Source organism: Capsella rubella, unplaced genomic scaffold, assembly GCF_000375325.1.
Source record: "Capsella rubella cultivar Monte Gargano unplaced genomic scaffold, Caprub1_0 scaffold_3, whole genome shotgun sequence".
In the NCBI taxonomy this organism is placed as follows: domain Eukaryota; kingdom Viridiplantae; phylum Streptophyta; class Magnoliopsida; order Brassicales; family Brassicaceae; genus Capsella; species Capsella rubella.
The window spans coordinates 12,777,517-12,800,358 of NW_006238921.1; the positions used below are offsets into that span (position 1 = coordinate 12,777,517).

Consider the following 22,842-nt stretch of genomic DNA (forward strand, 5'->3'; position numbering starts at 1 on the left):
TGCCCCCACCCGCGTTCTTTAAAATCGAATAGTAAGTCATGTCTTGTAATACAATCGTATCCCTTAAGATACATTTGGATATATATGTTTTTCATATTTTTTTTATTGTTGCAGAGATGCAAACAAAGAAAACAAAAAATTTTGTAAAAACTTTTTATTAAAAAATCAATGTGTTGTCATTTTTTTGTCTTCAAAATAGCAAGGTATTTAAACTGCCACGTCATCAATATAGAGAAGGGTTATATTGCGGGTGACTTTTGAGATTATAGTATTGACCTGCATTTATTTGATGTGGAGGGTTTTCTTGCAAAAAAAAAATACTTAAATGGTTTTTTTGCACAAAACCCTTAATTGTACCATCTAAATCTTAATGAGAATTTTTGAGAAATGCCCCTTTTGGTCTACCATTTTTTTAAAATACCCCTCTATACTATCCATTTTCAAAAATACCCCTTTTCAAATATGAAAAATTATAAACTTTTATATGATTGATAAGGTACATCAAGATCATCATTACTACTGGGAGACTAAATCCAAATATTTATAAGGTTTTAAAAGGTTCTAAACGACATTTATAAGTTTTTTATAAGGGTTTTAAAAGGTTTACAAAGTTTTTATAAGGTTTTTAAATGATTTTTAAATAGTATTTATACAGTATTTATGAAATATACTAGGTTTTAACCCGCGGTACACCACGGGACGATTTTTTTACTAAAATTTTTACATTTAAATTATATATATATATTTTTTAATTTTGCTTAGTATTTAAAATTGTATAGCTGTATTTTGATTGTGAATTTTATTACTTATAAGCTTGTTGGATAATTTTTTGTAACTAATATTTTTTTGAAGTTGTATTTTTTATTAATTTTTAAGTATTTAAGATTGTAAAATGATATTGTGATTGTTAATTATATGATTTAACCTGTGGAATACAACATGATAAATTATTTTGTTATATATAACCGTAATTTAATCAACTTAATAAAGTATGTACAATATTTCAAATAATGATATGATGATGGCGTAACATCTTTCATTTAACTCATTTTATTTTAGACTAAAATATTTTGTGTAAAGTAAAAATATAATCATATTTCTATAAAGTTAAACTCGTAAGAACCGTTCATTCAAATTTATGTAAACTCAAACCATTCAATCAAATATAATCATAGTTATAAGCATATTAGTCTTATTTATAATGTTTTTGAACCATTGTCTAAAATTTTGTACCCGATGTGTGACGTTGTACATTTGTTTTCTTTATGATTCAGTAATATATGTCCGTTTTCAAAAATTCAAATTACAACATATGCGGAAAAAAATTATTTTTATTATACATATGTTATATGTAATAATATAAATTTTAAAACAAATGAGATCATATAAAGATATTTGAGAGATATTCTATTTATTAGGGAGATATTTTAGGAAAATCGAAGTAGTTGTAGATCTTTTACAAATTTAAACCTTATGGTTAGTAAAATTATAAAAATGGCAAGGGTTTATGATTGCAAATAATACAAAATAAAAGGTTACTTTCCAAAAGGTACTTCAAAAATGTTAATATAGATATGTAAATTTACACACATATAAAGATAATTTGTGTATTCAAATATAAGCTTACACATAGTTTTTTGATAAATTTCAAAATTTATAATGATTTTTTGATAAAATTAGAAAGAGAGGTATTTTTAAAAAATGGTATTAGAAAAGGAGTATTTTTGAAATTCCCCCAATCTTAATTCTCTTTTATAAATTGAAATAGATAAATAACCTCGTATACATTGTGTAATCTAAACTCTATTCCTTATTTAAACCATATTCCTCATTTATAAATCCAGGCAACCATATAACACGTTTAATTGTAAAAACTAAACTCTAACCCTTCTTTTATAAGAAACTAAAATGTAATCGTTCTTTAAAAACTAAAATCGACATATAATCTCGTTTAATTGTAAATATTAAACCCTAGTATGTTTGATAAACTCAAACCAATATAACCAAAAATTATAAGTAAAAAAATGTGAATATATATATATATATATATATATTTTTTTCTCTTGTAATTTTCTATTTATATCTTATTTTTTTACAAAATTACTGAATAAAAATATTTTTCCCTAAACATTCCGGCATCTAATGTTTTACATAAATAAGAATTTTTGAATTAACATAAAAAATTCATTATAATTAGGTATACTTTTATATGTATTACTTATGCATAATTTTTGTTATGATAGATTTATAAATTTAATTTAAAAATATTTTAATATATCGTAAATTTACACATGTCAATATCTTATCGATACAATTGACATATGTAATATTAATGACTAATTTATTTAGATTAACTTACTGAATAAAAATATTTACATATTACATAATATTCACTATATTGCAAATATTCTCTAAAATTAACTTACAGTTAACTAACTTATTGTATTTTTTTCTTTATTTTTTAATTTTTTAATTCCTTAAACCTAATTTTTCTAATTTTTATTAATAATGTTATTTTATAATTACTATCATTTTTCCTTTAGGATTACTACTAAGTAATTGTTAAATTTCCTGATTTATATAATTTTTTTTCTTTCTGTTTTGAAAATATTTTTTTTGAAAACTAATTTATATAATTTCTTACCACTAATTATCTGACACGTGTCAACATCTTATCAATTCAATTAACACGTGTCACGATCTTGTTCATGACTAAATTTGAAAATCCAATTTTATATAATAAGATAACATATATTTTTCTTATATATATATATTTATGGAATTTATTAATTATATGGTTCAACGGTAACTCTTAAATTTTAGAGATGATATAATTTATATTTATATTACTAGCAAAGTAACCCGCGCTTCGCCGCGGTTCACTGAAACTGTAAATATTGTTTGCATTACTACTAATAATTCTGTTTGACTACATGATTAAAATTATATTTTATTTCATTGTTTTTTTTAGTTGTTTGGGAACACTTACAAATGGTGCTCTTTTGAATAGTATAAGATAGATAGATAGATGTGCACATGGAAACGTGGTTCATAATATAACCATTAGAATCCGAACCTTTAAAGTTTTGAGTATCAAAATATGTGCCTCTTTTGTAACGGAGGGTCCAAAACTGTCCTCTCCAAACCTGAAATGGAGAAGAGCCACGAAATAAGGATTCTATGTGTCCATGTGTGTGTCTTGTGGTGAATATCACATTCTACGGCTAACAACCACATCCTTCACTTATACTCTTTGCTCCAACGTCGTTACGTTTACGTCGCAATCTCTCAAATCGTCTCGTCTCTCTCAAGTCTTTGTTTTTATTCTAAAAGCTCACCAATGGTCCCAAATGCATTATCCTATTTTATCAAACAACAGCTCATTGACATGGTTTCATTTACTGTTAAAATCGTGGTTGATGATAATAAATATTATAAAACTTTTGCTAAGAGTTTGTGTTTATTACATGGAAACAACTTTAAACTTTAAAAACTGTATTTAAAGACATATAAGAATAAGGAACTAGAATAATCGTACGTTGAAGATTAAAGATAGAGGATGTCAATCGAAATAAGACCATTTCTCATCCTCGCCCTTGCCGCCGCCGCCAGCTGGAGCTTCGTCGCGGTAGTAAACGCCGAGGTTGTTGATTGCTGCGGTGAGAGCGTCTGCGGATGTTTCCATGGAAAGGTAAGGCATGTTGTTGAATGAACGAGCAAGACACGATGCAGCTACTAGTTTTTCTTTTCCAATATCACCACAAGCTTTGTTGTTGTTCATCTGCTCCTCGGCTCGGTGTTTAAGAGTCTGAAACATGAGCTCAGGCTCGTGCTGCATCGCTCTGAGGACATCAGCGGAAGATTGGCCCATTACAGCACGGGTCACTGCGAATCCGTGAGGTCCATCGCTCTGCAAGACTCGGACTACACTTGGTCCACCGAACAGATTGTGGACTCCACCAAGAGCCTCCTCATAAGCCCCGCCCAGGAACATTCCCAAATAGTACCGATCCCCGCTGCAGCCATTGTTGTCCAGCTCGTGCAACGGCAAGCTCGATTCTCCGCCTATGAACTTGTTGATCTTTCCATCACTGTCACACGTCAAATCCGATAAGATCCCTCTCGCCACAGGCCTTTGATCAAGTTTATGGATTGGAACTATAGGAAACAGCTGATCAATCCCCCAGAAATCAGGAATCGAAGTGAAAACCGATAGATTGACATTGTAAGTAAGAACTGGATCCGCTGCGCCAATCGCCTTAATCACCGACTCGCATAATCCATCAACACCAGCTAACTGTTCAATGCCCAAGGAACCTTCTTTGAACCCTTCAACACATCTCTGCTTCAGCTGATCAACATAAAGCAAGCAGCTTTCGCGATCACCACGCATCGCAGCACCATAAAGATTCTCGTAATCATTTCGGACTTCCTCCGAGTAGCCTTCAAGCATAAACTGAACATCAGTTGGCGTTTCATGTTGTTTACCAGCTGAGACAGCTTCAAAGATCAACACCGAGTGATGTGAGACAATGGCTCGACCGCTCTCACTGCAGATCACTGGATGCTTCACAGATTTCTGATCACAAACAAACCTCACCGATGCCACAACAGCTGCAGCATACTCCTCAAGACTGTAAGCAACAGAAAGATCCGACTCCCCCGATTTAGACCCGTCGTAATCAATCCCCAATCCACCACCAATATCAATTACTTTCATATGAGCACCGAGACGGATAAGCTCACAGTAAAGCTGAGCAGCCTCAGCCACCCCATCAGAGAGCAAAGCCGTGGAGGGAATCTGTGAACCAATATGAAAATGCAGAAGCTGGAGACAATCAAGCATACCCACTTCACGAAGCTTCCGAACCACACGAACAATCTGAATAGTAGTCAACCCAAACTTGCCTTTCTCACCAGAAGTAGAACCAAAATGACCAGAATGCTTGGTTCTCAGCTTAGCTCTTAACCCAATAACAGGCCTCACGTTCATCTTCCGGCTCAAATCAATAACCAAATCAAGCTCTTCTTCTTGCTCAAGAACAATCACAGTATTCAATTCCAGTTTCCTCCCAAACAAAGCCAATGAGATATACTCAGAGTCTTTAAACCCATTACACACAAGAAAAGCCTCAGTGTTACCTTTACACAAACAACTCATAGCAAGAAGTATCTCAGGCTTCGAACCAGCTTCCAACCCGAATCGAAAACTCGATCCGAATTCCACAATATCTTCGATAATGAACCGATCTTGATTACATTTCACAGGATACACACCTTGGTAATGAGAACCATAGCCTTGAGTCTGAATCGCGTAATCAAACGCTGATTGAAGACACTGAAGACGATTCTTCAGAACATCAGGGAAACGAACGATAAGTGGAAGCTGTAATCCCAAACCACCGGAGATTTTCGGATCTGTCACCTTCTTCACAACTTTCATCAGATCGATGTCTTGGTGAGGCAAAGTGTTAGAGCCATGAGGACGAACAGAGATGTTCCCTGACGAATTCGCCGCGAAATACGGAGCTCCCCATCCTTCGATACGGTAGAGCGAGGAGGAGAGCGACGGAGACCAATGGCAAGAACCGTCAATAGACGACGGAACAAAGACGGCGGAGCAATCACCGGAAAAGGTATCAATGGGAGTATCAACAAAAGCTAGAGCAGGCATCTTCTTCTTCTTCTTCTTCTTCTTCTTCTTCCTTCAACGAACGATTTTTCGAGAACAAAATTTTTGGATTCAAATTCTCAACAGGAAAAAAAAATTGTGGAAAAAATGAATTTGTGAGTATGTTAGAAGAATTGGGGGAATTTGAAACCCGCCGAGGCGAAGAGCCTCGGGGCTAACCCCCTCAAAAGAAGCAGAAGGTGAATCTATCACCACCGTGAAACCCGCCTTTTACGACCCGACCCGACCCGAAATTTCCCACGGTGACCGTTCAGAAGATAACTTAAAAAAAAGAAGAATCAAAACCGAATTGCAAAATCTGAATTTTCAACAGCGAAACAAAATGCGAACGAGAATTTTCTCAGGAAAATAAATGAAAAATGAGAATTTTCTCGGGGAAATTTCAGGGGAGAGACGTGGAAGAAGAAGAAGAGAGATTGGTGAGGATGAAGCGAGAATTGCATGAAGGAGGAAGCTTCGTTATATAGGAGAGAGAGAGAGAGTTGAGTTGGTGGGAGAGAAAAGATTCGGATGAGGTTGGATTTGGGCTTGGGCCCTATTTACGATTCTCTCCATTTATTTCTTTTTGTTTTTGAAAAATAATTAATAACTTTGACATTATTTCGTTGTCAAGAAAAATAATTTGAGAATTTTGCAGTCCATTTTTGACTATTGTAATATTGATTAATCAATGAAATAGATGTTTAAGGAAAAATATTCATGTTTGACCAAAAAAAGTAGAAAGATATATTCCTAATTACAATATTATAAAATTTGATATTCGAAAATCAGATTTTTGATTTAAGACTGAAAATATGAATGATTTTAGAATTTTATAAAATTAATTATATCTCTTGAGAATATATCCGGGATATTTCTAAAAAATTCTCTTGTTTTGTTTTTTCTCAACCATTTTATTGTAATATGTTTGCATATTACTTATTTTGTTTACTACATGTTTTATCTTAACAAACATAAAATAATTAATAGAATATTTATAATTATGCTAAATTATAAATAGTGAATTTGACCTGGTAGCTTTAATTTATACTGGATATGTGAAACTTTGTACTCTCCTGAGTCCTGAGTGACACCTAAACGTATAAAAAACGAATGTTTTATTTCTAACATTAAAGATAATCCTCATTAATAATAAAATTGTTGAAAAAAAAGAGAGATAATCCTCATTAATATATATATTTAAGGTATTCGAATTAATACACTCTATACTAGACTTAAGATATCCTAATATTTTTGCATGTTATGATTTTCAAATTTTGTTTAGGAAACAAAAAAAAAAAAAAATCTTGAATATTAAGTAAGAATAGCTGAATAGGAAGCATCGTGTGACAGCCTATTCACCCCACTTATATGGTAAACATTTGTTATCCAAAATTTAGTAAAATTTTATCTTTTTATGAAATATCTTGTCATTTCAAGTTCAATGCATTTGACTAGAATATTTTTAAAGTGTGTGTTATTGCAATGGTAAAATTTATTTCAATTAGATCCAGTTATATTTAGACTTAATAAAACCCAATTATAAATTTGTTAATATCATATATTTGTAAACCAAAATAAGTATAACTTTTAACCAAAATATCCAAAAATATTTAGACATATTTCTCAAAATTTAATTGAACTTTATACAAATATATATATTTAAAAAAAAATTATATTACTTTGGATACCTGAAATCAAACTAAAAATAACCGGAACCAAACTAAATCAATTTGAAACCGAACCGAACATGCGATCCTGAACCGAACCGAAATACTCAATTCATGTGGTACGCTCTCGTAGATGTATAAAAAGTCGGTATAACCGGTTCAACCTCAATAAGTATACACAAAGCTTCTTCTATTAACACACAATACAAAGTTCTCTCGCTTACGCTCTCGTTAAAAAGCTCTGAGAGAGGGTTAGGGTTTCGTGAATCATCTTCTTTAAGTTTCTCGATCTGTTTGGGATCTGTAACTATGGCGGCGACAGAACCGAAGGCGGCGACTGCTGAAGTGGTAAAGGTGGATCTGTTCGAGGACGATGATGAGTTCGAGGAATTTGAAATCAACGAAGGTGAAGTTTTATTTTATCATCACTCGTTGCTTCTTTGATTTCTGAATTTGATTTCATCATCATCGGTTATATAGTTTTAGCGCTGAAGCTACGATGTTCATGGATATACAATTAGGAATTGATTGTGTGATTAGGTTTTGGTATAAATAAGCAAAGACTTCATATGTTGGAATTGGGAATTGTTTCGGGTCATTTAGTCCTCTAAAAAATTGAACCTAGGCTACTATTTCTTTGATTTTCACAGATTCCGCTTTGCAAGTTAGTCCTTAGATCTATCTATAGTTGTATTGAGAAGAATTGATAACGATGGTTCTCTACTGCTATGAAGTTTAGTAGTTGTGATGTGAAAACTTTGATCTGTGTTTGATGTCATTTTGCCGGTGTGAGATATGCTTATGCATTTTTTTTAACATATAGTTTTAACCAAGAAGCTATAATTTCATAAACTTCACAGCAGTTCTATAAGCAACTGGTTTGTGTTTAGGTTTAGTATTAATAGGCAAAGCTTCATTTTCTAAAGGTTATGGTGGAATTGGGAATTTTATTTGGGGTATTGAGTTAGCTTGGAGAGAGTTGGGATCTTCTAGGATTTAATCTAGGCTATGGTTATCTTGATTTTGGTTTCTGTAAACCTTTTGATTTTGCAATCTGCACCATATCTTGTTCCGTGATCTGATTCTGATTATAATTTAGTCTTCAGATTTAGCTAATTGTTGTATTGAAAGCATTGATAAAGAAGGTCTTTATTTGTATGAGTTGAGTAGTTCTGATGTGGAATGGATTTTTTTTTTTTTTTTTTTTATATGTTTGGCAGATTGGCTGGAGAAAGAGGAAGTAAAGGAAGTTAGCCAGCAGTGGGAAGATGACTGGGATGATGATGATGTCAGTGACGACTTCTCGCGTCAGTTAAGGAAGGAGCTTGAGAATAGTAGTGAGAAGAAATGAGGTCAGAAGAATGTGAAAGGCAGGCTCGTCTTCTTGTTATGATCCGGTACTTTGTTTGAATTGCATCTTCGGTTTATAGTGACATATATCAGTATTGGTTCTCCTTTAACTTTGCTCCTTTTACTCTTCCTTGGATGCAAAATTTCTTATCTTTGATGATGGATTTATAAACTTGAGTTGGTAAGATTCTATTTTAGTAACCCTTGCCGTGTAGAGCATTTTCTCACAAGCATCTTCACAGTAAGTAGAGCATAAAAGACATTTGTAATGACAAATTAGACCACAAAATGTTATCTATCAACAACACACAAATGATAAATAAAAGCAGAGAGAGAGACCCTTAAACATCACAATATAACTGTAGGGACATTCACATAGACAATGGTAAACACTATTGTTTCTTTCTAACAGTCATCGCCTCCTTCGTCGTGATACTCTGCTTCTTTTGCGAATTATGGCGTGATCTTGTGTAGGATCGATCAATGAAGTATACAATCTTTAGGAATAATCACAGAGAGTCTCCCCCAATTCCTGTCTTGAGAACGGTCTTGACACAATTGTTGCGGGATACTTGTTTGTAGATATGGTTTATGATAACTTGGGTGCTCATTGTGCTTAGTTGCTTGCAGTTTTCTTAATATTGAAGAATGTATGTTGAAAGCTTTAGTGAAAGAGAGAAACCGTTTCCTCCAACCATGGCTTTTAACGTTTAGATACTTCCAAGGTGTGTTGTGGGGTTGCTTTGATTCGGATTCATAAAGTGATAAGAGATAAGAAGGCATCCTATTCCCATAACTGGAGAATACTCATCATGTGGTATCAGTTTGATTTTAAGGTCTTCTGTATGTATAAAAATGTTTTGTTCAGTAGACGAAGCTATCTCAGGACAAAATTGGAAGACACCAAAAGATGAATCTCATAACACTCAAGATGGTATCAGAAGCAACCTTCTTTATAAACAAAATATTATCAAGTTCATCAAGACAAATGCGGACAATACAAGAATACAAAAAACAAATGCCAAGCTCTTTTTTATTACCGAACCAAACAAATAACATCCTACACTTAAAGCAACCACCAACCGAGGAAAGAGCACATACAAAGTTCCACATAAATATCGGCTTCACATACAAAGTTCCAAGAATCCACGAAATATCAGCTCCCGATGCTACATACCGCACAAATAAGTTGATCGATAAGCAAGTACCTGGAAATTTTGACATTCGTTTGTGTTCCTCAATCTGCTCTGGACTGACCAGCTCGAGAAGATAAGATGATGCCTACAATGAGGCCGTAAAGAGCCAGCGCTTCTGCAAAGATGAGGATAAGAATCATCCCGACAAAGAGCTTAGGCTGCTGCGCATTTGCCCTGAGAGAAATTTAAATACCAAACAAGTCAAAATACATCATTAATGTAAACATTCTCTACAAATGATTATAGTTGAGAGAGGAACAAACCTGACGCCCGCATCTCCGACAATTCCAATGGCCATACCAGCTGAGAGTCCAGCAAGACCACAAGCAAGACCAGAGGAAAGATGTGCATACCCATCAAAGAGGTAGTAAGACTTAGCCTTGGGATTGATACCAGTACTGATGATAACAGCAATAATAAGTCCATAAATACCCAAAACACCAGCCATAACTACAGGGACAATAGACTTCATGACCAACTCAGGTCTCATCACTCCCATTGAAGCCACACCAACACCACTCTTTGCTGTCCCATAAGCAGCTCCCATACCTATATACCCAATCCATTGAAAATTTCAGGTTACAACCAAACACTACCCAAAGTTTTTTTTTTTTTGGTAAAAGACACTACCCAAAGTTTAATTAAGGGAATGTAAACAAATCAAAACCTAACTCCAGATTCTGATCTAAACTTAATCTCCTCAGAATTGAGAGCTATATGTTACACAATACATATTTATGATGATGCAATAGCATTGTTTGAAATCATAATTTGAAAAATCATGTAGATGCAGATCGAACCCTAAGAACACTTATCCATGATCCATGATCAACGATCACATTACAAACGACGTGATCTCCACATATCTCTATGATTTCAAGTAAACAGGAACATGCTCAGATTCAAAGATATTTTGATAACGAATTGAGAAAAGAGAAGTGAAATTGCTTACAGGAGAAGACGAGAGCGGCTGCGGCGCCAAGGAAGCCGAAGAACGGAGCAGTTTCATCGCCGCTGAACGTAGACATCTTTCTCACCGGATCTCTAAAACTTGGATCGGATCGTTCAAATCTGGAGGGAGAGAGAGAAAGAGAGAGAGATTTGGAATTTTGCAGCGACCTCTCTGTGATTTTGGTTTTTTTTTTTGGATTTTTTTTTCAGATGAGTGGAAGAGAACGACGTAGTCTGTTCTTGTAAATAGAGTTGTACACGTTGTAATTGAAACTGGGCCGGGCCGGGCCGGGTCTTCCCTAACTCTTAGCTTAAATGATGTATAGATAATTGTGGTTAGATGTTTAAATTTCTATGTGAATAGATAGATGTGAGTAAACTTAGACAATATAGTATTATTAATTTGGGAATTTAATGAAAAAAACTCTCAACATCGGCCGGATCCATTTTTAAACCCTCAACTATTTTTTTAGTAAATAAAACACTGAACTAAAAAACATTAACAAATTTAACCCTCCGTCTATAAAAGCATACATTTATACCGTTAACAATTTCGTATACTCTAGCAGAACAATAAAATGAAAACGACTAGGCATATTTTTAAACATATTACGATCACAACACAATTTCTCGATTATAGTATTCTGCAACCTGATGGAAAATATAAAATTTTCTCCTATTTTATGCAAAATGCTTATTCTGAAACATATTTACAACAACAAACAAAAAAATTTGACTTACCACAATATTTTACAAAATTCAAACCAGATGAAATAGACATATGTTCTCTCAATACCTCACTCCATAATGGAGACTGGATGAGTTAATGTCATCCATCATTAAATTTTGATTATGCGTCTCACCCTCGATTAACTCTGTGTCAATCGCCTATTAAACCTACTTTAGTTTCTTTTTCACTAACCGTTCAACATTTGGAATTTTAAGGTTTTAGGATTTCACGATTTGAGAGTTTTTTTGGTGATCTATTATTCGACGTGTGAACGTTTATGGAAAACGAAGGTTCTTAAGAGAAGGTTTGTTGTTAATTTTTGTATTTAAAAACTAATGCTTAGTCTTTTTTTGTTTCAGTTAAACAAACGTTGATTGCATAGAAGAGATTATTACGGGTGTTTAGGTTTTTTATAGATGGAGAGTTAAATTTGTTAATGTTTTTAGTTCAGGGTTTTATTTACTAAAAAAATAGTTGAGGGTTTAAAAATTGATCTCACCAATGTTGAAGGGTTTTTTTCATTAAATTCCCTATTAATTTTAGTGAAACTAATTTAGAATATTCCATGTATTCCAACTAAAAATAATTTATACCTCTTACTACAATACATTGTCATTTTTTCATTAGTATAAATATATATAAATACACCTCTTGCTTGACAATTTTCTTAACCTTTTACTTATTTAATTTGAATAAAAAATTACTTGATAGGTTGATGTCAAAAAAATGTATTACTTCATAGGTGTGGAATATATTTATAGTTCTGTATTTTCCAAACTCTCAATGGAGATGGTCTTATAAAAATATTTCCAATATTTATATATTTACTAGAACTAGGTAGAATTATTTTGATTTTACTCTTATTTTTAATGAACCACATTTTTTACGATCTCTTGCATTTGGCGATGTTCATTTAATCAGCGACAAAATAATTTTTTTTTCCAAAAATATCATTACATTTTTTATTTTCTAAAAATACTATTAAAAGAAAATTTTCCAAAAATACCACAAAACTGAAACTAATATTTTTAACATTCAAAATTAATTTCTAAATCCTAAACACTAAACCTACCTGTAAAAACTATACTCATAATATAAATAGTCAACCCGAACATCAAAAATAATAATTATACATCTTGAGAAACCAACTTTTTACGTTTATGGTATTTTTGAAAAAATAAAAAATTTATAGTATTTTTGGAAATAAAAAGAAATTGTGGTATTTTTGGAAGAAAAACTAAAATGATGGTATGTAAGGGAATTTCTCTTTTATTAATCGATAATTGTTTCATTAATGTGTTATTATTTAAATAAAATACTAAAAAAAACAAAAAGAATTGTTGAAAATGCCCTTTTTGGTGTACCCTTTTTCAAAAATACACCTCTTTTCTATCCATTTTCAAAGTACCTATTTTCAAATATGAAAAATTATAAATTTTTACATGGTTGATAAGGTACATCAAGATCATCATTACTATTCGGAGACTAAATCCAAATTTTATAAGGTTTTAAAAGGTTCTAAACATCATTTATAAGGTTTTTACAAAAATTTTAAAAGGTTCTAAACGTCATTTATAAGATTTTAATAAAGTTTTTAAAAGGTATTTATACTATATTTATAAAATATATATATATATATAAATTTACACACATAGAAAGATAATTTGTGTCTACGCTTACACATATTTGTTTTGATAAATTTCAAAATTTACAGTGACTTTTTGATAAAATTAGACTAATGAGTATTTTTGAAATTCTCCTAATAATAAAAGTCGCAATTACTTACTCGTGGTACAATCCACTATTAAATTTAATATCTAATCATACTTTGATTTATACGTAGTGGATTATATTGAGGTTTCCACCAAGAATAAAAATTTGAGTGTGGTAAAATTGGAAAAATATTAAAAATGTAAATTGCAGAATCTGTAGCACTTATCTTGAGTCCATATGTATCTCACGTTCCACCAAGCAATATGAAAGGACCGTCGTATAGAGACGCCATCGTATAGAGACGCCATCGTGGAAACTACGCAGAGCTTGAGACTTTGTAGGTGCTCACATGAGGAAAATCAAAGGTTAATTAATAGTTTCAATAATATATAATTAAGTTTTTGAATTAAAACAGAAAAAAGACAAAAACTAATAGCTAAAACATTTTCAAAATTTAACTAATTCTTTAAAAATTCTTCAAATTTACAAAAAATATAATAATTTTTTTCCTCCAAATTTCTTAAGAATTCCTCAAAAATTCTACAATACCATTTAGACAAACTTCTTACTTAAATTGCAATATCTGAAGATTAAACTTATTGAGTTCACAATCACATATACAAAGTTGGATAACATTACGGACAAAGGAAATATTTTCGTGGATTTGATTGTACGAATCATTTATCAATAGCAAACAGTATATATTTTGCATATAAAGTAATAATAGTGGCATTTTCTACCTGATAAATGATAAAGACAATAAGATTTAGTTATTTATGAAATTTGGTAGCTACTAACACACTAAATATATATATATATATATATATATAATATAATCCAAGTTAGCTACATAATGTATAATGTGAACTATTAATAAGATTTAAAAATTTAAAAATTAATTGAAATTGATACAAGTGTTAACGTAAAACACTGAAAGTATCACAACGATCCATTTTGGATCGAGATATTTCTTTTTAAGTTTCATCTTACAACGATGATCACTACATTTACTCCCTCTATTTCAATTTAAGTGATGTTTTATCCCAAAAATTGTTTAATACTTTTTGATCATTCATATTTTATATCTTATTTTGTGATTGATTGAATTTCTTTTAATTAATGATGTTTTTATAGAAATTATATGTTTTCTTAATATGTGTGTAACAACCTTAAACATCACTTAAAATGAAACAGATGCCGTGTATTTCGTAAGACCAATGCAGTCCAACATCGAAAGGTTCCGAGGAGCTAATGTTTTCAAATTTCTCTACAAGAACTACGTAGTCGTCTTTTCTTCACCACTCTACATTTTCTTGGAAAACCCATAAATTAGAAAACAACGTTTTTTTTACGACATATACTTAACATTCATAATTAAAATAAAATAAAAATATTATTATTTGGTTTATTAACTTTAGCAATTAATATGCGACTTCGTAACAAAATTATTATGTTTAAATATTATTATTAGTTGGTTTATTTTTGTATTGTTGATAAAACCAAAATTGTTATAATTATCTAAATATAAAACCAAAATTATTATATTTATCTTGTTTCAAGTATTTTACAAACAACTTTTAGCATTGAAATTAGTTTTTAAAGTTTCAATGATAATTTAGTTTTAAAATGGAAACAAAAAAAAAAAACTAATTTTAAAGAATAAGTAATACATGTTACGTGAATTAGCTCAAAAGCGAATACGAATCGAAAAAAAAGTGCTCATTACGAATAATATAACAAACTGTAGGATACTCTTGTTTGTGTTAAAGACATTCTTGAAACGATGAAAACAACAACACCACAAAAGGCAACAAAGATGTTCAGAAGTTATCATTTACAGAAACATGAAAATTCAACCATTGTACAAACTTGGCTAAGCTGTGGTCTATCTCTTAACCATTTAGTAGACATGAGGGAAAATGGCATCCCGGTTAGTCGGATAATTCTCAAACTTCCGGAGATACCAGCGGTGTGTTTCTCCAGCTGCGTATGTCAGATTAGCAGCCTACAAAAAAAATACAGTTTCTCATAATCCAAACAAGATCAGAAACAAAGCATTCCATTAGTGATCATGCAAAATAAGAGAGTGAACCGTACCACGAATCCAAAGAGTAACCATATGCTTATGTCTGTTCCTCCACTCGCGATCAGTAAGCCCGCATATGAAACCTGAATTTTAGAGCTATCATATCATTGAGAGAAGAGTTGAGAAATATAGAAGAAAGTTAAAGATATCTATCAGTGAGGATTTATTACGATTTCTGCCAAGAAATGCGGACAAGAGACTATCCCAAACCAATCTCCATACGGAATTATATACTCTCTCGCTTGGCTCGGATTCTCCCGAAGTGATCCCTGCATTAACGTTTTGTATTTCTCAGGATCAAAGATTCATAAATATAAACAATGAGCAAATATCTAGTTGTTTAAGTTACAAGAATGGCGTGACAGCGGCGCTGATGTATCCATCCCCATAGAAAAATAACTCCACCAATCAACTGGGGATATCCAAGCTTCATCAAAGGGCTTATACAAAATATCAAATTTATTTCAGGTGCTGAAGTATGGCTTTTCCCATTCGCAATGAACTCAGCCACTTGATTCCCGACGAATCTTGCTACCTCTGGAGCAATGTTGGAGCAGAGTGACAAAGGCGCTGTTACATAGAAACTAGAAACACAAATTAAAGCCAAGCAAAAAGCACTAGAAAGGTGAGGAGTTTCTTAAGAAAACTTACAACAATCCAGCAAAATAACCGAGAATGTGCATCCGAGCGGTAGGGCTATATTTGAATACATAGATTGACTCTATAAGCCGTCTCAAGACATGTATCTCCATCAGAATAAGTAGAAACACCGCTCGCCACACTTTAAACCGATGCTCAACAGGAGTCATATGAGATTTATGAAAGGAGAAAACATGGGAACCTCCGGTTAAATGGCTTGCAATGTCGGATAACTGGAACTCCTCGGAAGATAAAGGCGCCATTTCGCAAGCATACAGCCAAGTTGCAGCAAGCAGGAGAGTCGTCCACACCACTCCAATAACATAAAAGTGAGCAAAGCATTTCTGAGGAATTGTAAACTTCTGCACAGAGAATTACACAACTGATTCACTAAGCCAAGTGTTTAAACCCTTTTCCACATATCGCTAACCGAAAACAGAACATCAAATCCAAACTAAAAGTGGTCTGCTTTCTTGTTTCCAATCAGATTTACAACAAAACTGATGACTAAAACACGATTAGGGAGTAGAGAAATCAGCAAAAACATATGATTACAAGAACAAATTTCAAACCTTTTTCACATCAACCAGATATTCAAACACAGTTTTCACACATAAATTGGGCAAAGTCACAGACTTTACACTTAAATCTGACTACTTGAACAATCGAAAATCCAAAAACAGAGCAGTTCTATAACTGAAACCAAAGATTCAAACTAAAAAGTGACATGCTTCTGATATACAACAAAATGACATATCAAAACAAAAAAAAAAAGTTTGAGTTTTTAGACGCATACCTGTGACGAGGGGTGAAGTATCTTGCCTCTACCAGCGAGACTCAAAACGAGTTCACGAAAAGAGTCAAGCTTTGAAGTGGGTATTGAAGCAATCAGCAAAGGAAGTATAGAGACGATCCAAACAGTGATCCAAGCGAATCTAACCAACCACACAATCTCCAATTGCATACCTTTTGGGTTTCTTCTCTCTAAATCACAGAAACAGAGAACCCCAAATCAGAGAAGAAAAGAATAATAAAACAGATACAAAAAATCTCAGATGCAAATTTGGAGAAAACATTGAATTGAGAAGTAGCAGTGAAGGGGAAGTAAAGATTTGTTACTATTTTTCTTCTTCAGTTTTCGTGGGAGGGAAAGACAATAATAACAAATCAGTTGTGAAGTCAATCGTTGAATCCTCTCTCAAGTTTGTGACTTTAGCTTTGATCTCTCACTCTGTTGTTGTTAATCTCGACTTATAAAAGTCAATGAACGTTTAATTATGTTTAATTAGTGATAATTGATAAAAGAACAAAACCATAAAACTCGGTTTAGTTTTGGTTTCGGTTCGATTTATGTTCGGTTTCGGTTATATGGGAAAGGAACAATTGGAATTAACCTTGTGATCAATGAGTGTTGTGACCTCAATGAGAATAGAGGCGATCTATCAAAATTCACAGGTTATGATGTTTGGGCTTTGTGGTGTTTTAGTCATAGAGGTTAACGGGCTTGAGATTGATTAGGCCCAAATTGAATGTTTTTGGGGGTCCATGAAGGAAATGGAATCGACAAAAGAAGAGGAGGAAGCAAGCAAGAGATCAAGCAAGGGACAAGACAAGAAGAAGAGAATTGTGTTGTGACTTTTTGTGAACATCAATTCTAATCCTATTAAGAAATACTAATATATTTTTTCTTAAGAAATACTAATACTTTTTTTATAACTCCTAAATATACACGATCATTATCTCTTCAATAACCATGACTCGGTTAGGATTACGATAGCTTCTAAATCAATCTAATTTCAAGCTTACTTCAACAACCAAAGATCAAATCAATTTCATTAAGTGAGAAACACAAAATGGTTAGTTCTATCATCTGCTTTAAGAAGATTAACTAAATTCAAATGATTAGTTTGTATTTTGTTTGTTATTAGAATACATGAAATCATCTATAGTAGCCTCACAACTTTTAATATCATACTTTATCAGTTTTTTCACATCTATTAAGTAATTTTTTGTTGGATGACAAAAAAAAAGAAGTAATTTTTTGTTCTTTTTTTTTTGTCAACCACACATTAATTAAAATATTACTCCATGATTGTTAGCCCAACCAGGAGGTCTGTATATGAATTTTGGTTTAAAATATTTATATTTAATGAAAAATGACAATGTATTAAAGTAAGAGGAATTAACAAAATCTAGTTGGAATACATGGAATATTCTATATTAGTTTCACTAAAATTAATAATATTAGAATTTTGGTTAAAAATATATATTATATATTCACATATAAAATTTTAAACATCTAATGACAGTTATCTATATATCATTAATTAAATTTTATCTTTTTATTAGTTTTCTATATTAAGATACTTTTAAACTTCAGATATTGCATACTATGTTTTGTAGGAATTTTTGAGGAATTTTTAAGAAATTTGGAGGAAAACAAAAATATATTATTTGTAATTTTGAAGAATATTTTCAAATAAGAAAAAGCTTTTGAGAAACTTTTAGATATAAGTTTTTTTTTTTCATGTTATAATTCAGAAACTAAATTACAGATCATCGAAACAATTAAACTGTTGGTTTACCATGAGTGAGCTCCTAGAAACTCTCAAACAACTCAGCATAGTCGATGATCGACAACACTTAAGTGAGAAAACATTGGTTTGTCGTTCACGTGAGTTTCCTATATGGACTCAAGATAAGTGCTAAAGATTCTGCAATTTGCTAACTCCAACATCCAAAATATCAAATAAATTTCATTAAGTGAGAACACAAAATGGTTAGGTCGATCATCTACTTTACTTTAAGAAGATTAACTAAATTCAAATGATTACTTTGAATTTTTGTTTGTTATTAAAATACATGAAATCATCTAGTAGCCTCACAACTTTTATATGTGAATAATTTTATAAGTTTTTTCACATCTATGAAGTAATTTTTTATTCTTTACTTATTTAACAAAATAAATAAGTAAAAAGTAAAGAAATTTTTCAAGAGAAAATAAAGAAGGAAAAACTTAAAATGGCTTTAAAGGCTTTAATTTTTTTTTTTGTCTCAATGCTTACATATGTTTTTTTTGGGAATTTTCGAGGAAATTTTAAGAAATTTGTAAGAAAAAAAAATGTTACATAATTTGTAAACTTGATGAATTCTTGAAAACTGGTGAATAATTTGAGAAACTTTTAAATATCAATTTTTTTTCTATTTTAGAACTAAATCATCTTTGATATTAGGGCATAAAGGAGATTCCTAATTTTTAGATTTTGGAACATAGTGTAAAATCTATTAGTATTATATTTTCTTTGGCAATGCATGATAGAGTAAACACCTTTTTATCAGCAATATTATTTTTTCCCGAAAAAGCTAGCTGACCATTTCATCTCTAGTTATTATTTCGGTGGATCCGTAGATTAGTTTTTCAAGGTGCCTTGACTTTCCTCGAGTAAAATCTTATAGACTCTCAAACTCAGAAGAATTACCGCGCCGTTTATGAATACCACTTATATAGCAAAACTCCAAGCTATTTTATTTTATTTTTATATCAAATATATAAACGAATTATTTAAAATATGGTAAACATTTTAAGTATATAATATCTTAGCAAAATACTTAAAATGAAAATAATCAAAACTCTTAAGTTATAAGTTTTAATTTAAAAAAAATTACCAAAACATAATAATTCTAAGTTTTTTTTTCCAACCACACATTAATTAAAATAATATTCCTTGATTGGTAGCCCAATAAGAAATTCTAAGTTTTAATAAAAACAAATTTACCGATGCATAATACTTATTATATAAAAAAATGAGGATAAATTATCAAAAATAAGCAAAACATAAGTAAAACCTAGAGAAAATATAAGCTATGTAAAAAATATTGACAAAAATTTCGAGCTTAATCTTTTATTTTAACAATCTCTTAAACAATAGTTTCATCTTAACAAATACATAATATTTTAATGCTAATATACGCATACTCGATAATATCAAATAACCTAATATTTTTTTTTTTTTTTTTTTTTTTTTGATTATTTTCACGTCAACTAATTCATTTTATTAAGATTAATTCAGCAGCCATAGATCTAGGAGGATTCACACTCATTCCATTTGCCATAAATATAATGTCGATCTCATTACCTAATGAGCACACAAAAAAAATCCTTCTTCTTCTTTTTTTTGTAAAATTCAAAGAACGAGATGCTACTTGCTCTTACCATTTAGTTTTACATAAGATTACACCTAAAGATAAAAACACTAATCGTAGGATATAAAACACTAATCAACAATATCATAAATCAAAGTTTGGTGAATGACATTGTGATGTTTACAAACAAAGATTAACAAAGAAAGATTCAATTCACTAAAGTAACTCTTATTAGAGAAGAACATGAGAATGAGAGATGTCTACAAATAAGATTTGGATTTTATGAAATGACACATGAGATCAAAATCTTTCAAGATTCATGACAAAACAAAGCTCTAAATATGACACTAATGTCAAACTGATAAAGAACAAAGCATAGATTTTGGAATGTAAGTAAATATCATTTCAACACCATTAGTCTCACTCTCTCTATCTCGTTATCGAACCCAACCTGCTTCGATGTTTTCGAAGCTACCAACGAGACCGTCATCGATGAAATCTCCTCCTCCTCGTTTCACTTTTACCTCAGTGGGCTTCACGGGATAATCACCCGTGAAGCAAGCATAGCAGAAGCTCTTAGAGTCTTTCCCTAAGTGTTTCTTCAAGGTATCAAACGATAGAAACGCAAGAGAGTCACTCCCGATGAACTCGTTAATCTCCTCAACACTCAATCTGTTTGATATCAACTCCTCTGAGCTAGGTGTGTCAACTCCATAGTAACAAGAAGCCACAATAGGAGGACTAGCAATCCTCATATGAACCTCTTTCGCGCCCGCTTCTCTCAGTAAACGAACAATCTTAGACGAAGTCGTGCCTCTAACAATCGAATCATCCACCACAACAACTCTCTTCCCTTCTAAAACCCCGCGAACAGGAGACAGCTTAAGCTTCACACCAAAGTCTCTAATCTTCTGAGACGGCTCAATGAACGTCCTCCCTACATAATGAGACCTAATCAGTCCCTGTTGAAACTGCACACCAGATTTCGCCGCATACCCGAGAGCAGCCACAACGCCAGAATCAGGCACAGCGATCACAACATCGCACTCAACAGGGGACTCTGTAGCCAAAATCTCACCAAAAACATGCCTAGATTCATACACAGACCGACCAAACACAATCGAGTTAGGCAAAGAGAAGTAGATATGTTCGAAAATACATTGCTTGGTCTCAGGACGAGGCATCAAACACTGAGACTTCACACCATCCTTATCCACAACCAAAACCTCACCAGGATAAACCTCTCTCTCATAAGTAGCTTCAATCAAATCAAGAGCACAAGTCTCAGAAGCAAAAACAACAGCACCATTACTTCTCCTACCCATCACTAAAGGCCTAAACCCATAAGGATCACGAACAGCAACAAGCTTATCCTCAGTAACAAACACCATTGAATAAGCACCTTGAAGCTTCTCACAAGCATCAATGATCCTCATAAAAAAGGGTCTAGCTTTAGATATCGCAATCAAATGAAGCACAACCTCTGTATCAGAGCTAGTATTGAAAATAGAACCGTTCTCTTCAAGCATAGCTCTCAAAGTCTTGTAATTTACTAAATTACCATTGTGAGCAACACCTATGGAACCAAATCTATACCCGGCGACGAAAGGCTGAACGTTCTTGAGCATAGAAGCTCCTGCGGTTGAGTAACGAACATGGCCAATGGCGAATTCACCAGGTAACTGATCGAGTTTTGATTCGTTGAACACTTCAGAGACTAAACCAACACCTGTAATGGTTTGAAGAACCTTATCATTGCTTACAGTAACAATACCTGCACCTTCTTGGCCACGGTGTTGAAGTGCGTGGAGAGCTAAGTAACAGAGCCGTGAAGCTTCTGGATCGCCGTAGATTCCGACGACGCCGCACTCTTCTCGAGGCTTCTCATCGTCTTCGGCGTCTTGGTAATCAAAAGGGGTGGCCGGTGAGGGAGATGAGAAGTAGGAGGAGAGTCCATGGATGAGTGAAGGAGAAGGAGAAGAAGGAAGGAGAGAGAGATGAGGAGGTTTAAGGAAGGGTTTAGAGAAGAGAGGAGGGAGAGGTTTACTGGTTGTGTAAGGATTGTTTGGTTTAGGGATTAAAGAGAGGGAAGAGGAGAAGCTTGTCGTGGCCGCCATGGAAGACAAAACAGGGTTTGGTTGTTGTTTGGTTTTGGTACTATGATGTTTGTGTCTGTGTGAAAGCGATAGAAGAAGATGAAGTAGCTGAGGGTTTTGACTTTTTTTTCACTGTGTCGCCGCTCTCCGGAGAGAGCCTTTTGCTTTTGCTTTTCAAGGGTTTATTGGAGATTTCAAAATATTGAAATTACGATATGGAGAAAACAAAAAACAAAGGGAACAAAACTAAAAATATGTGATTTATTTTTTATTTGGACATAATATCTGTTTTTTTTTTGGAAAGAATAATAAACATATTAATTAAAACATATAATTTAATATCTAAAACAATAAATATTATCATTTTTATACTTACGATTTTTATACAATTTTTTTTTTCAATTTTACCTTTATTATCAAATACTATTTTTTAAAAATACTCTCTTTTCAAACTTTATCAAAATAACCACTAAAAATGTTGAAATATATCCAAATATGTGTGTAAACTTATAAATATACACATAAATTACCTTTGTATGTGTATAAAATTTTATATAACTTTTATAACTACCGTAAAAATAACTTATAAGAACCTTT

At 32.3% G+C, this 22,842-nt stretch overlaps 5 protein-coding genes across 5 annotated transcripts; 1 reads left to right on the plus strand and 4 right to left on the minus strand.

Moving 5' to 3' along the window:
• Positions 1 to 3,413: 3,413 nt before the first annotated feature.
• LOC17891644 (arginine decarboxylase 1) lies at positions 3,414 to 6,115 on the minus strand. The gene has a single exon (XM_006297025.2). It carries the CDS (start codon positions 5,672 to 5,674, stop codon positions 3,563 to 3,565), a length of 2,112 nt encoding a protein of 703 aa, XP_006297087.1. The 5' UTR covers positions 5,675 to 6,115; the 3' UTR covers positions 3,414 to 3,562.
• Positions 6,116 to 7,554: 1,439 nt separating this feature from the next.
• Positions 7,555 to 8,905, plus strand: LOC17892474 (protein DELETION OF SUV3 SUPPRESSOR 1(I)). Its single transcript, XM_006296580.2, has 2 exons — positions 7,555 to 7,747; positions 8,562 to 8,905. Exons 1-2 carry the CDS (start codon positions 7,651 to 7,653, stop codon positions 8,690 to 8,692), a joined length of 228 nt encoding a protein of 75 aa, XP_006296642.2. The 5' UTR covers positions 7,555 to 7,650; the 3' UTR covers positions 8,693 to 8,905.
• Positions 8,906 to 9,589: 684 nt separating this feature from the next.
• Positions 9,590 to 11,042, minus strand: LOC17890926 (V-type proton ATPase subunit c1). Its single transcript, XM_006298639.2, has 3 exons — positions 10,840 to 11,042; positions 10,151 to 10,436; positions 9,590 to 10,061 (listed from the first exon to the last, which is right to left on the minus strand). The coding sequence occupies exons 1-3, from the start codon at positions 10,913 to 10,915 to the stop codon at positions 9,929 to 9,931; spliced, it is 495 nt and encodes a 164-aa protein (XP_006298701.1). The 5' UTR covers positions 10,916 to 11,042; the 3' UTR covers positions 9,590 to 9,928.
• A 3,941-nt stretch (positions 11,043 to 14,983) lies between these two features.
• On the minus strand, positions 14,984 to 17,244 carry LOC17891741 (polyprenol reductase 2). Its single transcript, XM_006300005.2, has 7 exons — positions 17,126 to 17,244; positions 16,803 to 16,990; positions 16,019 to 16,368; positions 15,717 to 15,951; positions 15,538 to 15,636; positions 15,379 to 15,450; positions 14,984 to 15,286 (listed from the first exon to the last, which is right to left on the minus strand). The coding sequence occupies exons 2-7, from the start codon at positions 16,968 to 16,970 to the stop codon at positions 15,182 to 15,184; spliced, it is 1,029 nt and encodes a 342-aa protein (XP_006300067.1). The 5' UTR covers positions 16,971 to 16,990; positions 17,126 to 17,244; the 3' UTR covers positions 14,984 to 15,181.
• Positions 17,245 to 20,394: 3,150 nt separating this feature from the next.
• Positions 20,395 to 22,381, minus strand: LOC17893109 (amidophosphoribosyltransferase 1, chloroplastic). Its single transcript, XM_006299286.2, has one exon. The coding sequence runs from the start codon at positions 22,264 to 22,266 to the stop codon at positions 20,587 to 20,589; it is 1,680 nt and encodes a 559-aa protein (XP_006299348.1). The 5' UTR covers positions 22,267 to 22,381; the 3' UTR covers positions 20,395 to 20,586.
• Positions 22,382 to 22,842: the final 461 nt, after the last annotated feature.

Bases quoted from the DNA above. Each gene is read 5' to 3' on its own strand.
- LOC17890926 (XM_006298639.2), bottom strand. From the start codon at position 10,915: ATGTCTACGTTCAGCGGCGATGAAACTGCTCCGTTCTTCGGCTTCCTT. The intron at 10,437-10,839 runs GTAAGCAATTTC...TTGGGTATATAG, and splicing joins AGCCGCTCTCGTCTTCTCCT to GTATGGGAGCTGCTTATGGG. The intron at 10,062-10,150 runs GTTTGTTCCTCT...AATTTCTCTCAG, and splicing joins GTCGGAGATGCGGGCGTCAG to GGCAAATGCGCAGCAGCCTA.
- LOC17891741 (XM_006300005.2), bottom strand. From the start codon at position 16,970: ATGCAATTGGAGATTGTGTGGTTGGTTAGATTCGCTTGGATCACTGTT. The intron at 15,637-15,716 runs GTAACTTAAACA...ACGTTAATGCAG, and splicing joins GCCGCTGTCACGCCATTCTT to GGATCACTTCGGGAGAATCC. The intron at 15,451-15,537 runs GTAATAAATCCT...TCTAAAATTCAG, and splicing joins CGCATTTCTTGGCAGAAATC to GTTTCATATGCGGGCTTACT.
- LOC17893109 (XM_006299286.2), bottom strand. From the start codon at position 22,266: ATGGCGGCCACGACAAGCTTCTCCTCTTCCCTCTCTTTAATCCCTAAA.
- LOC17892474 (XM_006296580.2), top strand. From the start codon at position 7,651: ATGGCGGCGACAGAACCGAAGGCGGCGACTGCTGAAGTGGTAAAGGTG. The intron at 7,748-8,561 runs GTGAAGTTTTAT...TATGTTTGGCAG, and splicing joins GGAATTTGAAATCAACGAAG to ATTGGCTGGAGAAAGAGGAA.
- LOC17891644 (XM_006297025.2), bottom strand. From the start codon at position 5,674: ATGCCTGCTCTAGCTTTTGTTGATACTCCCATTGATACCTTTTCCGGT.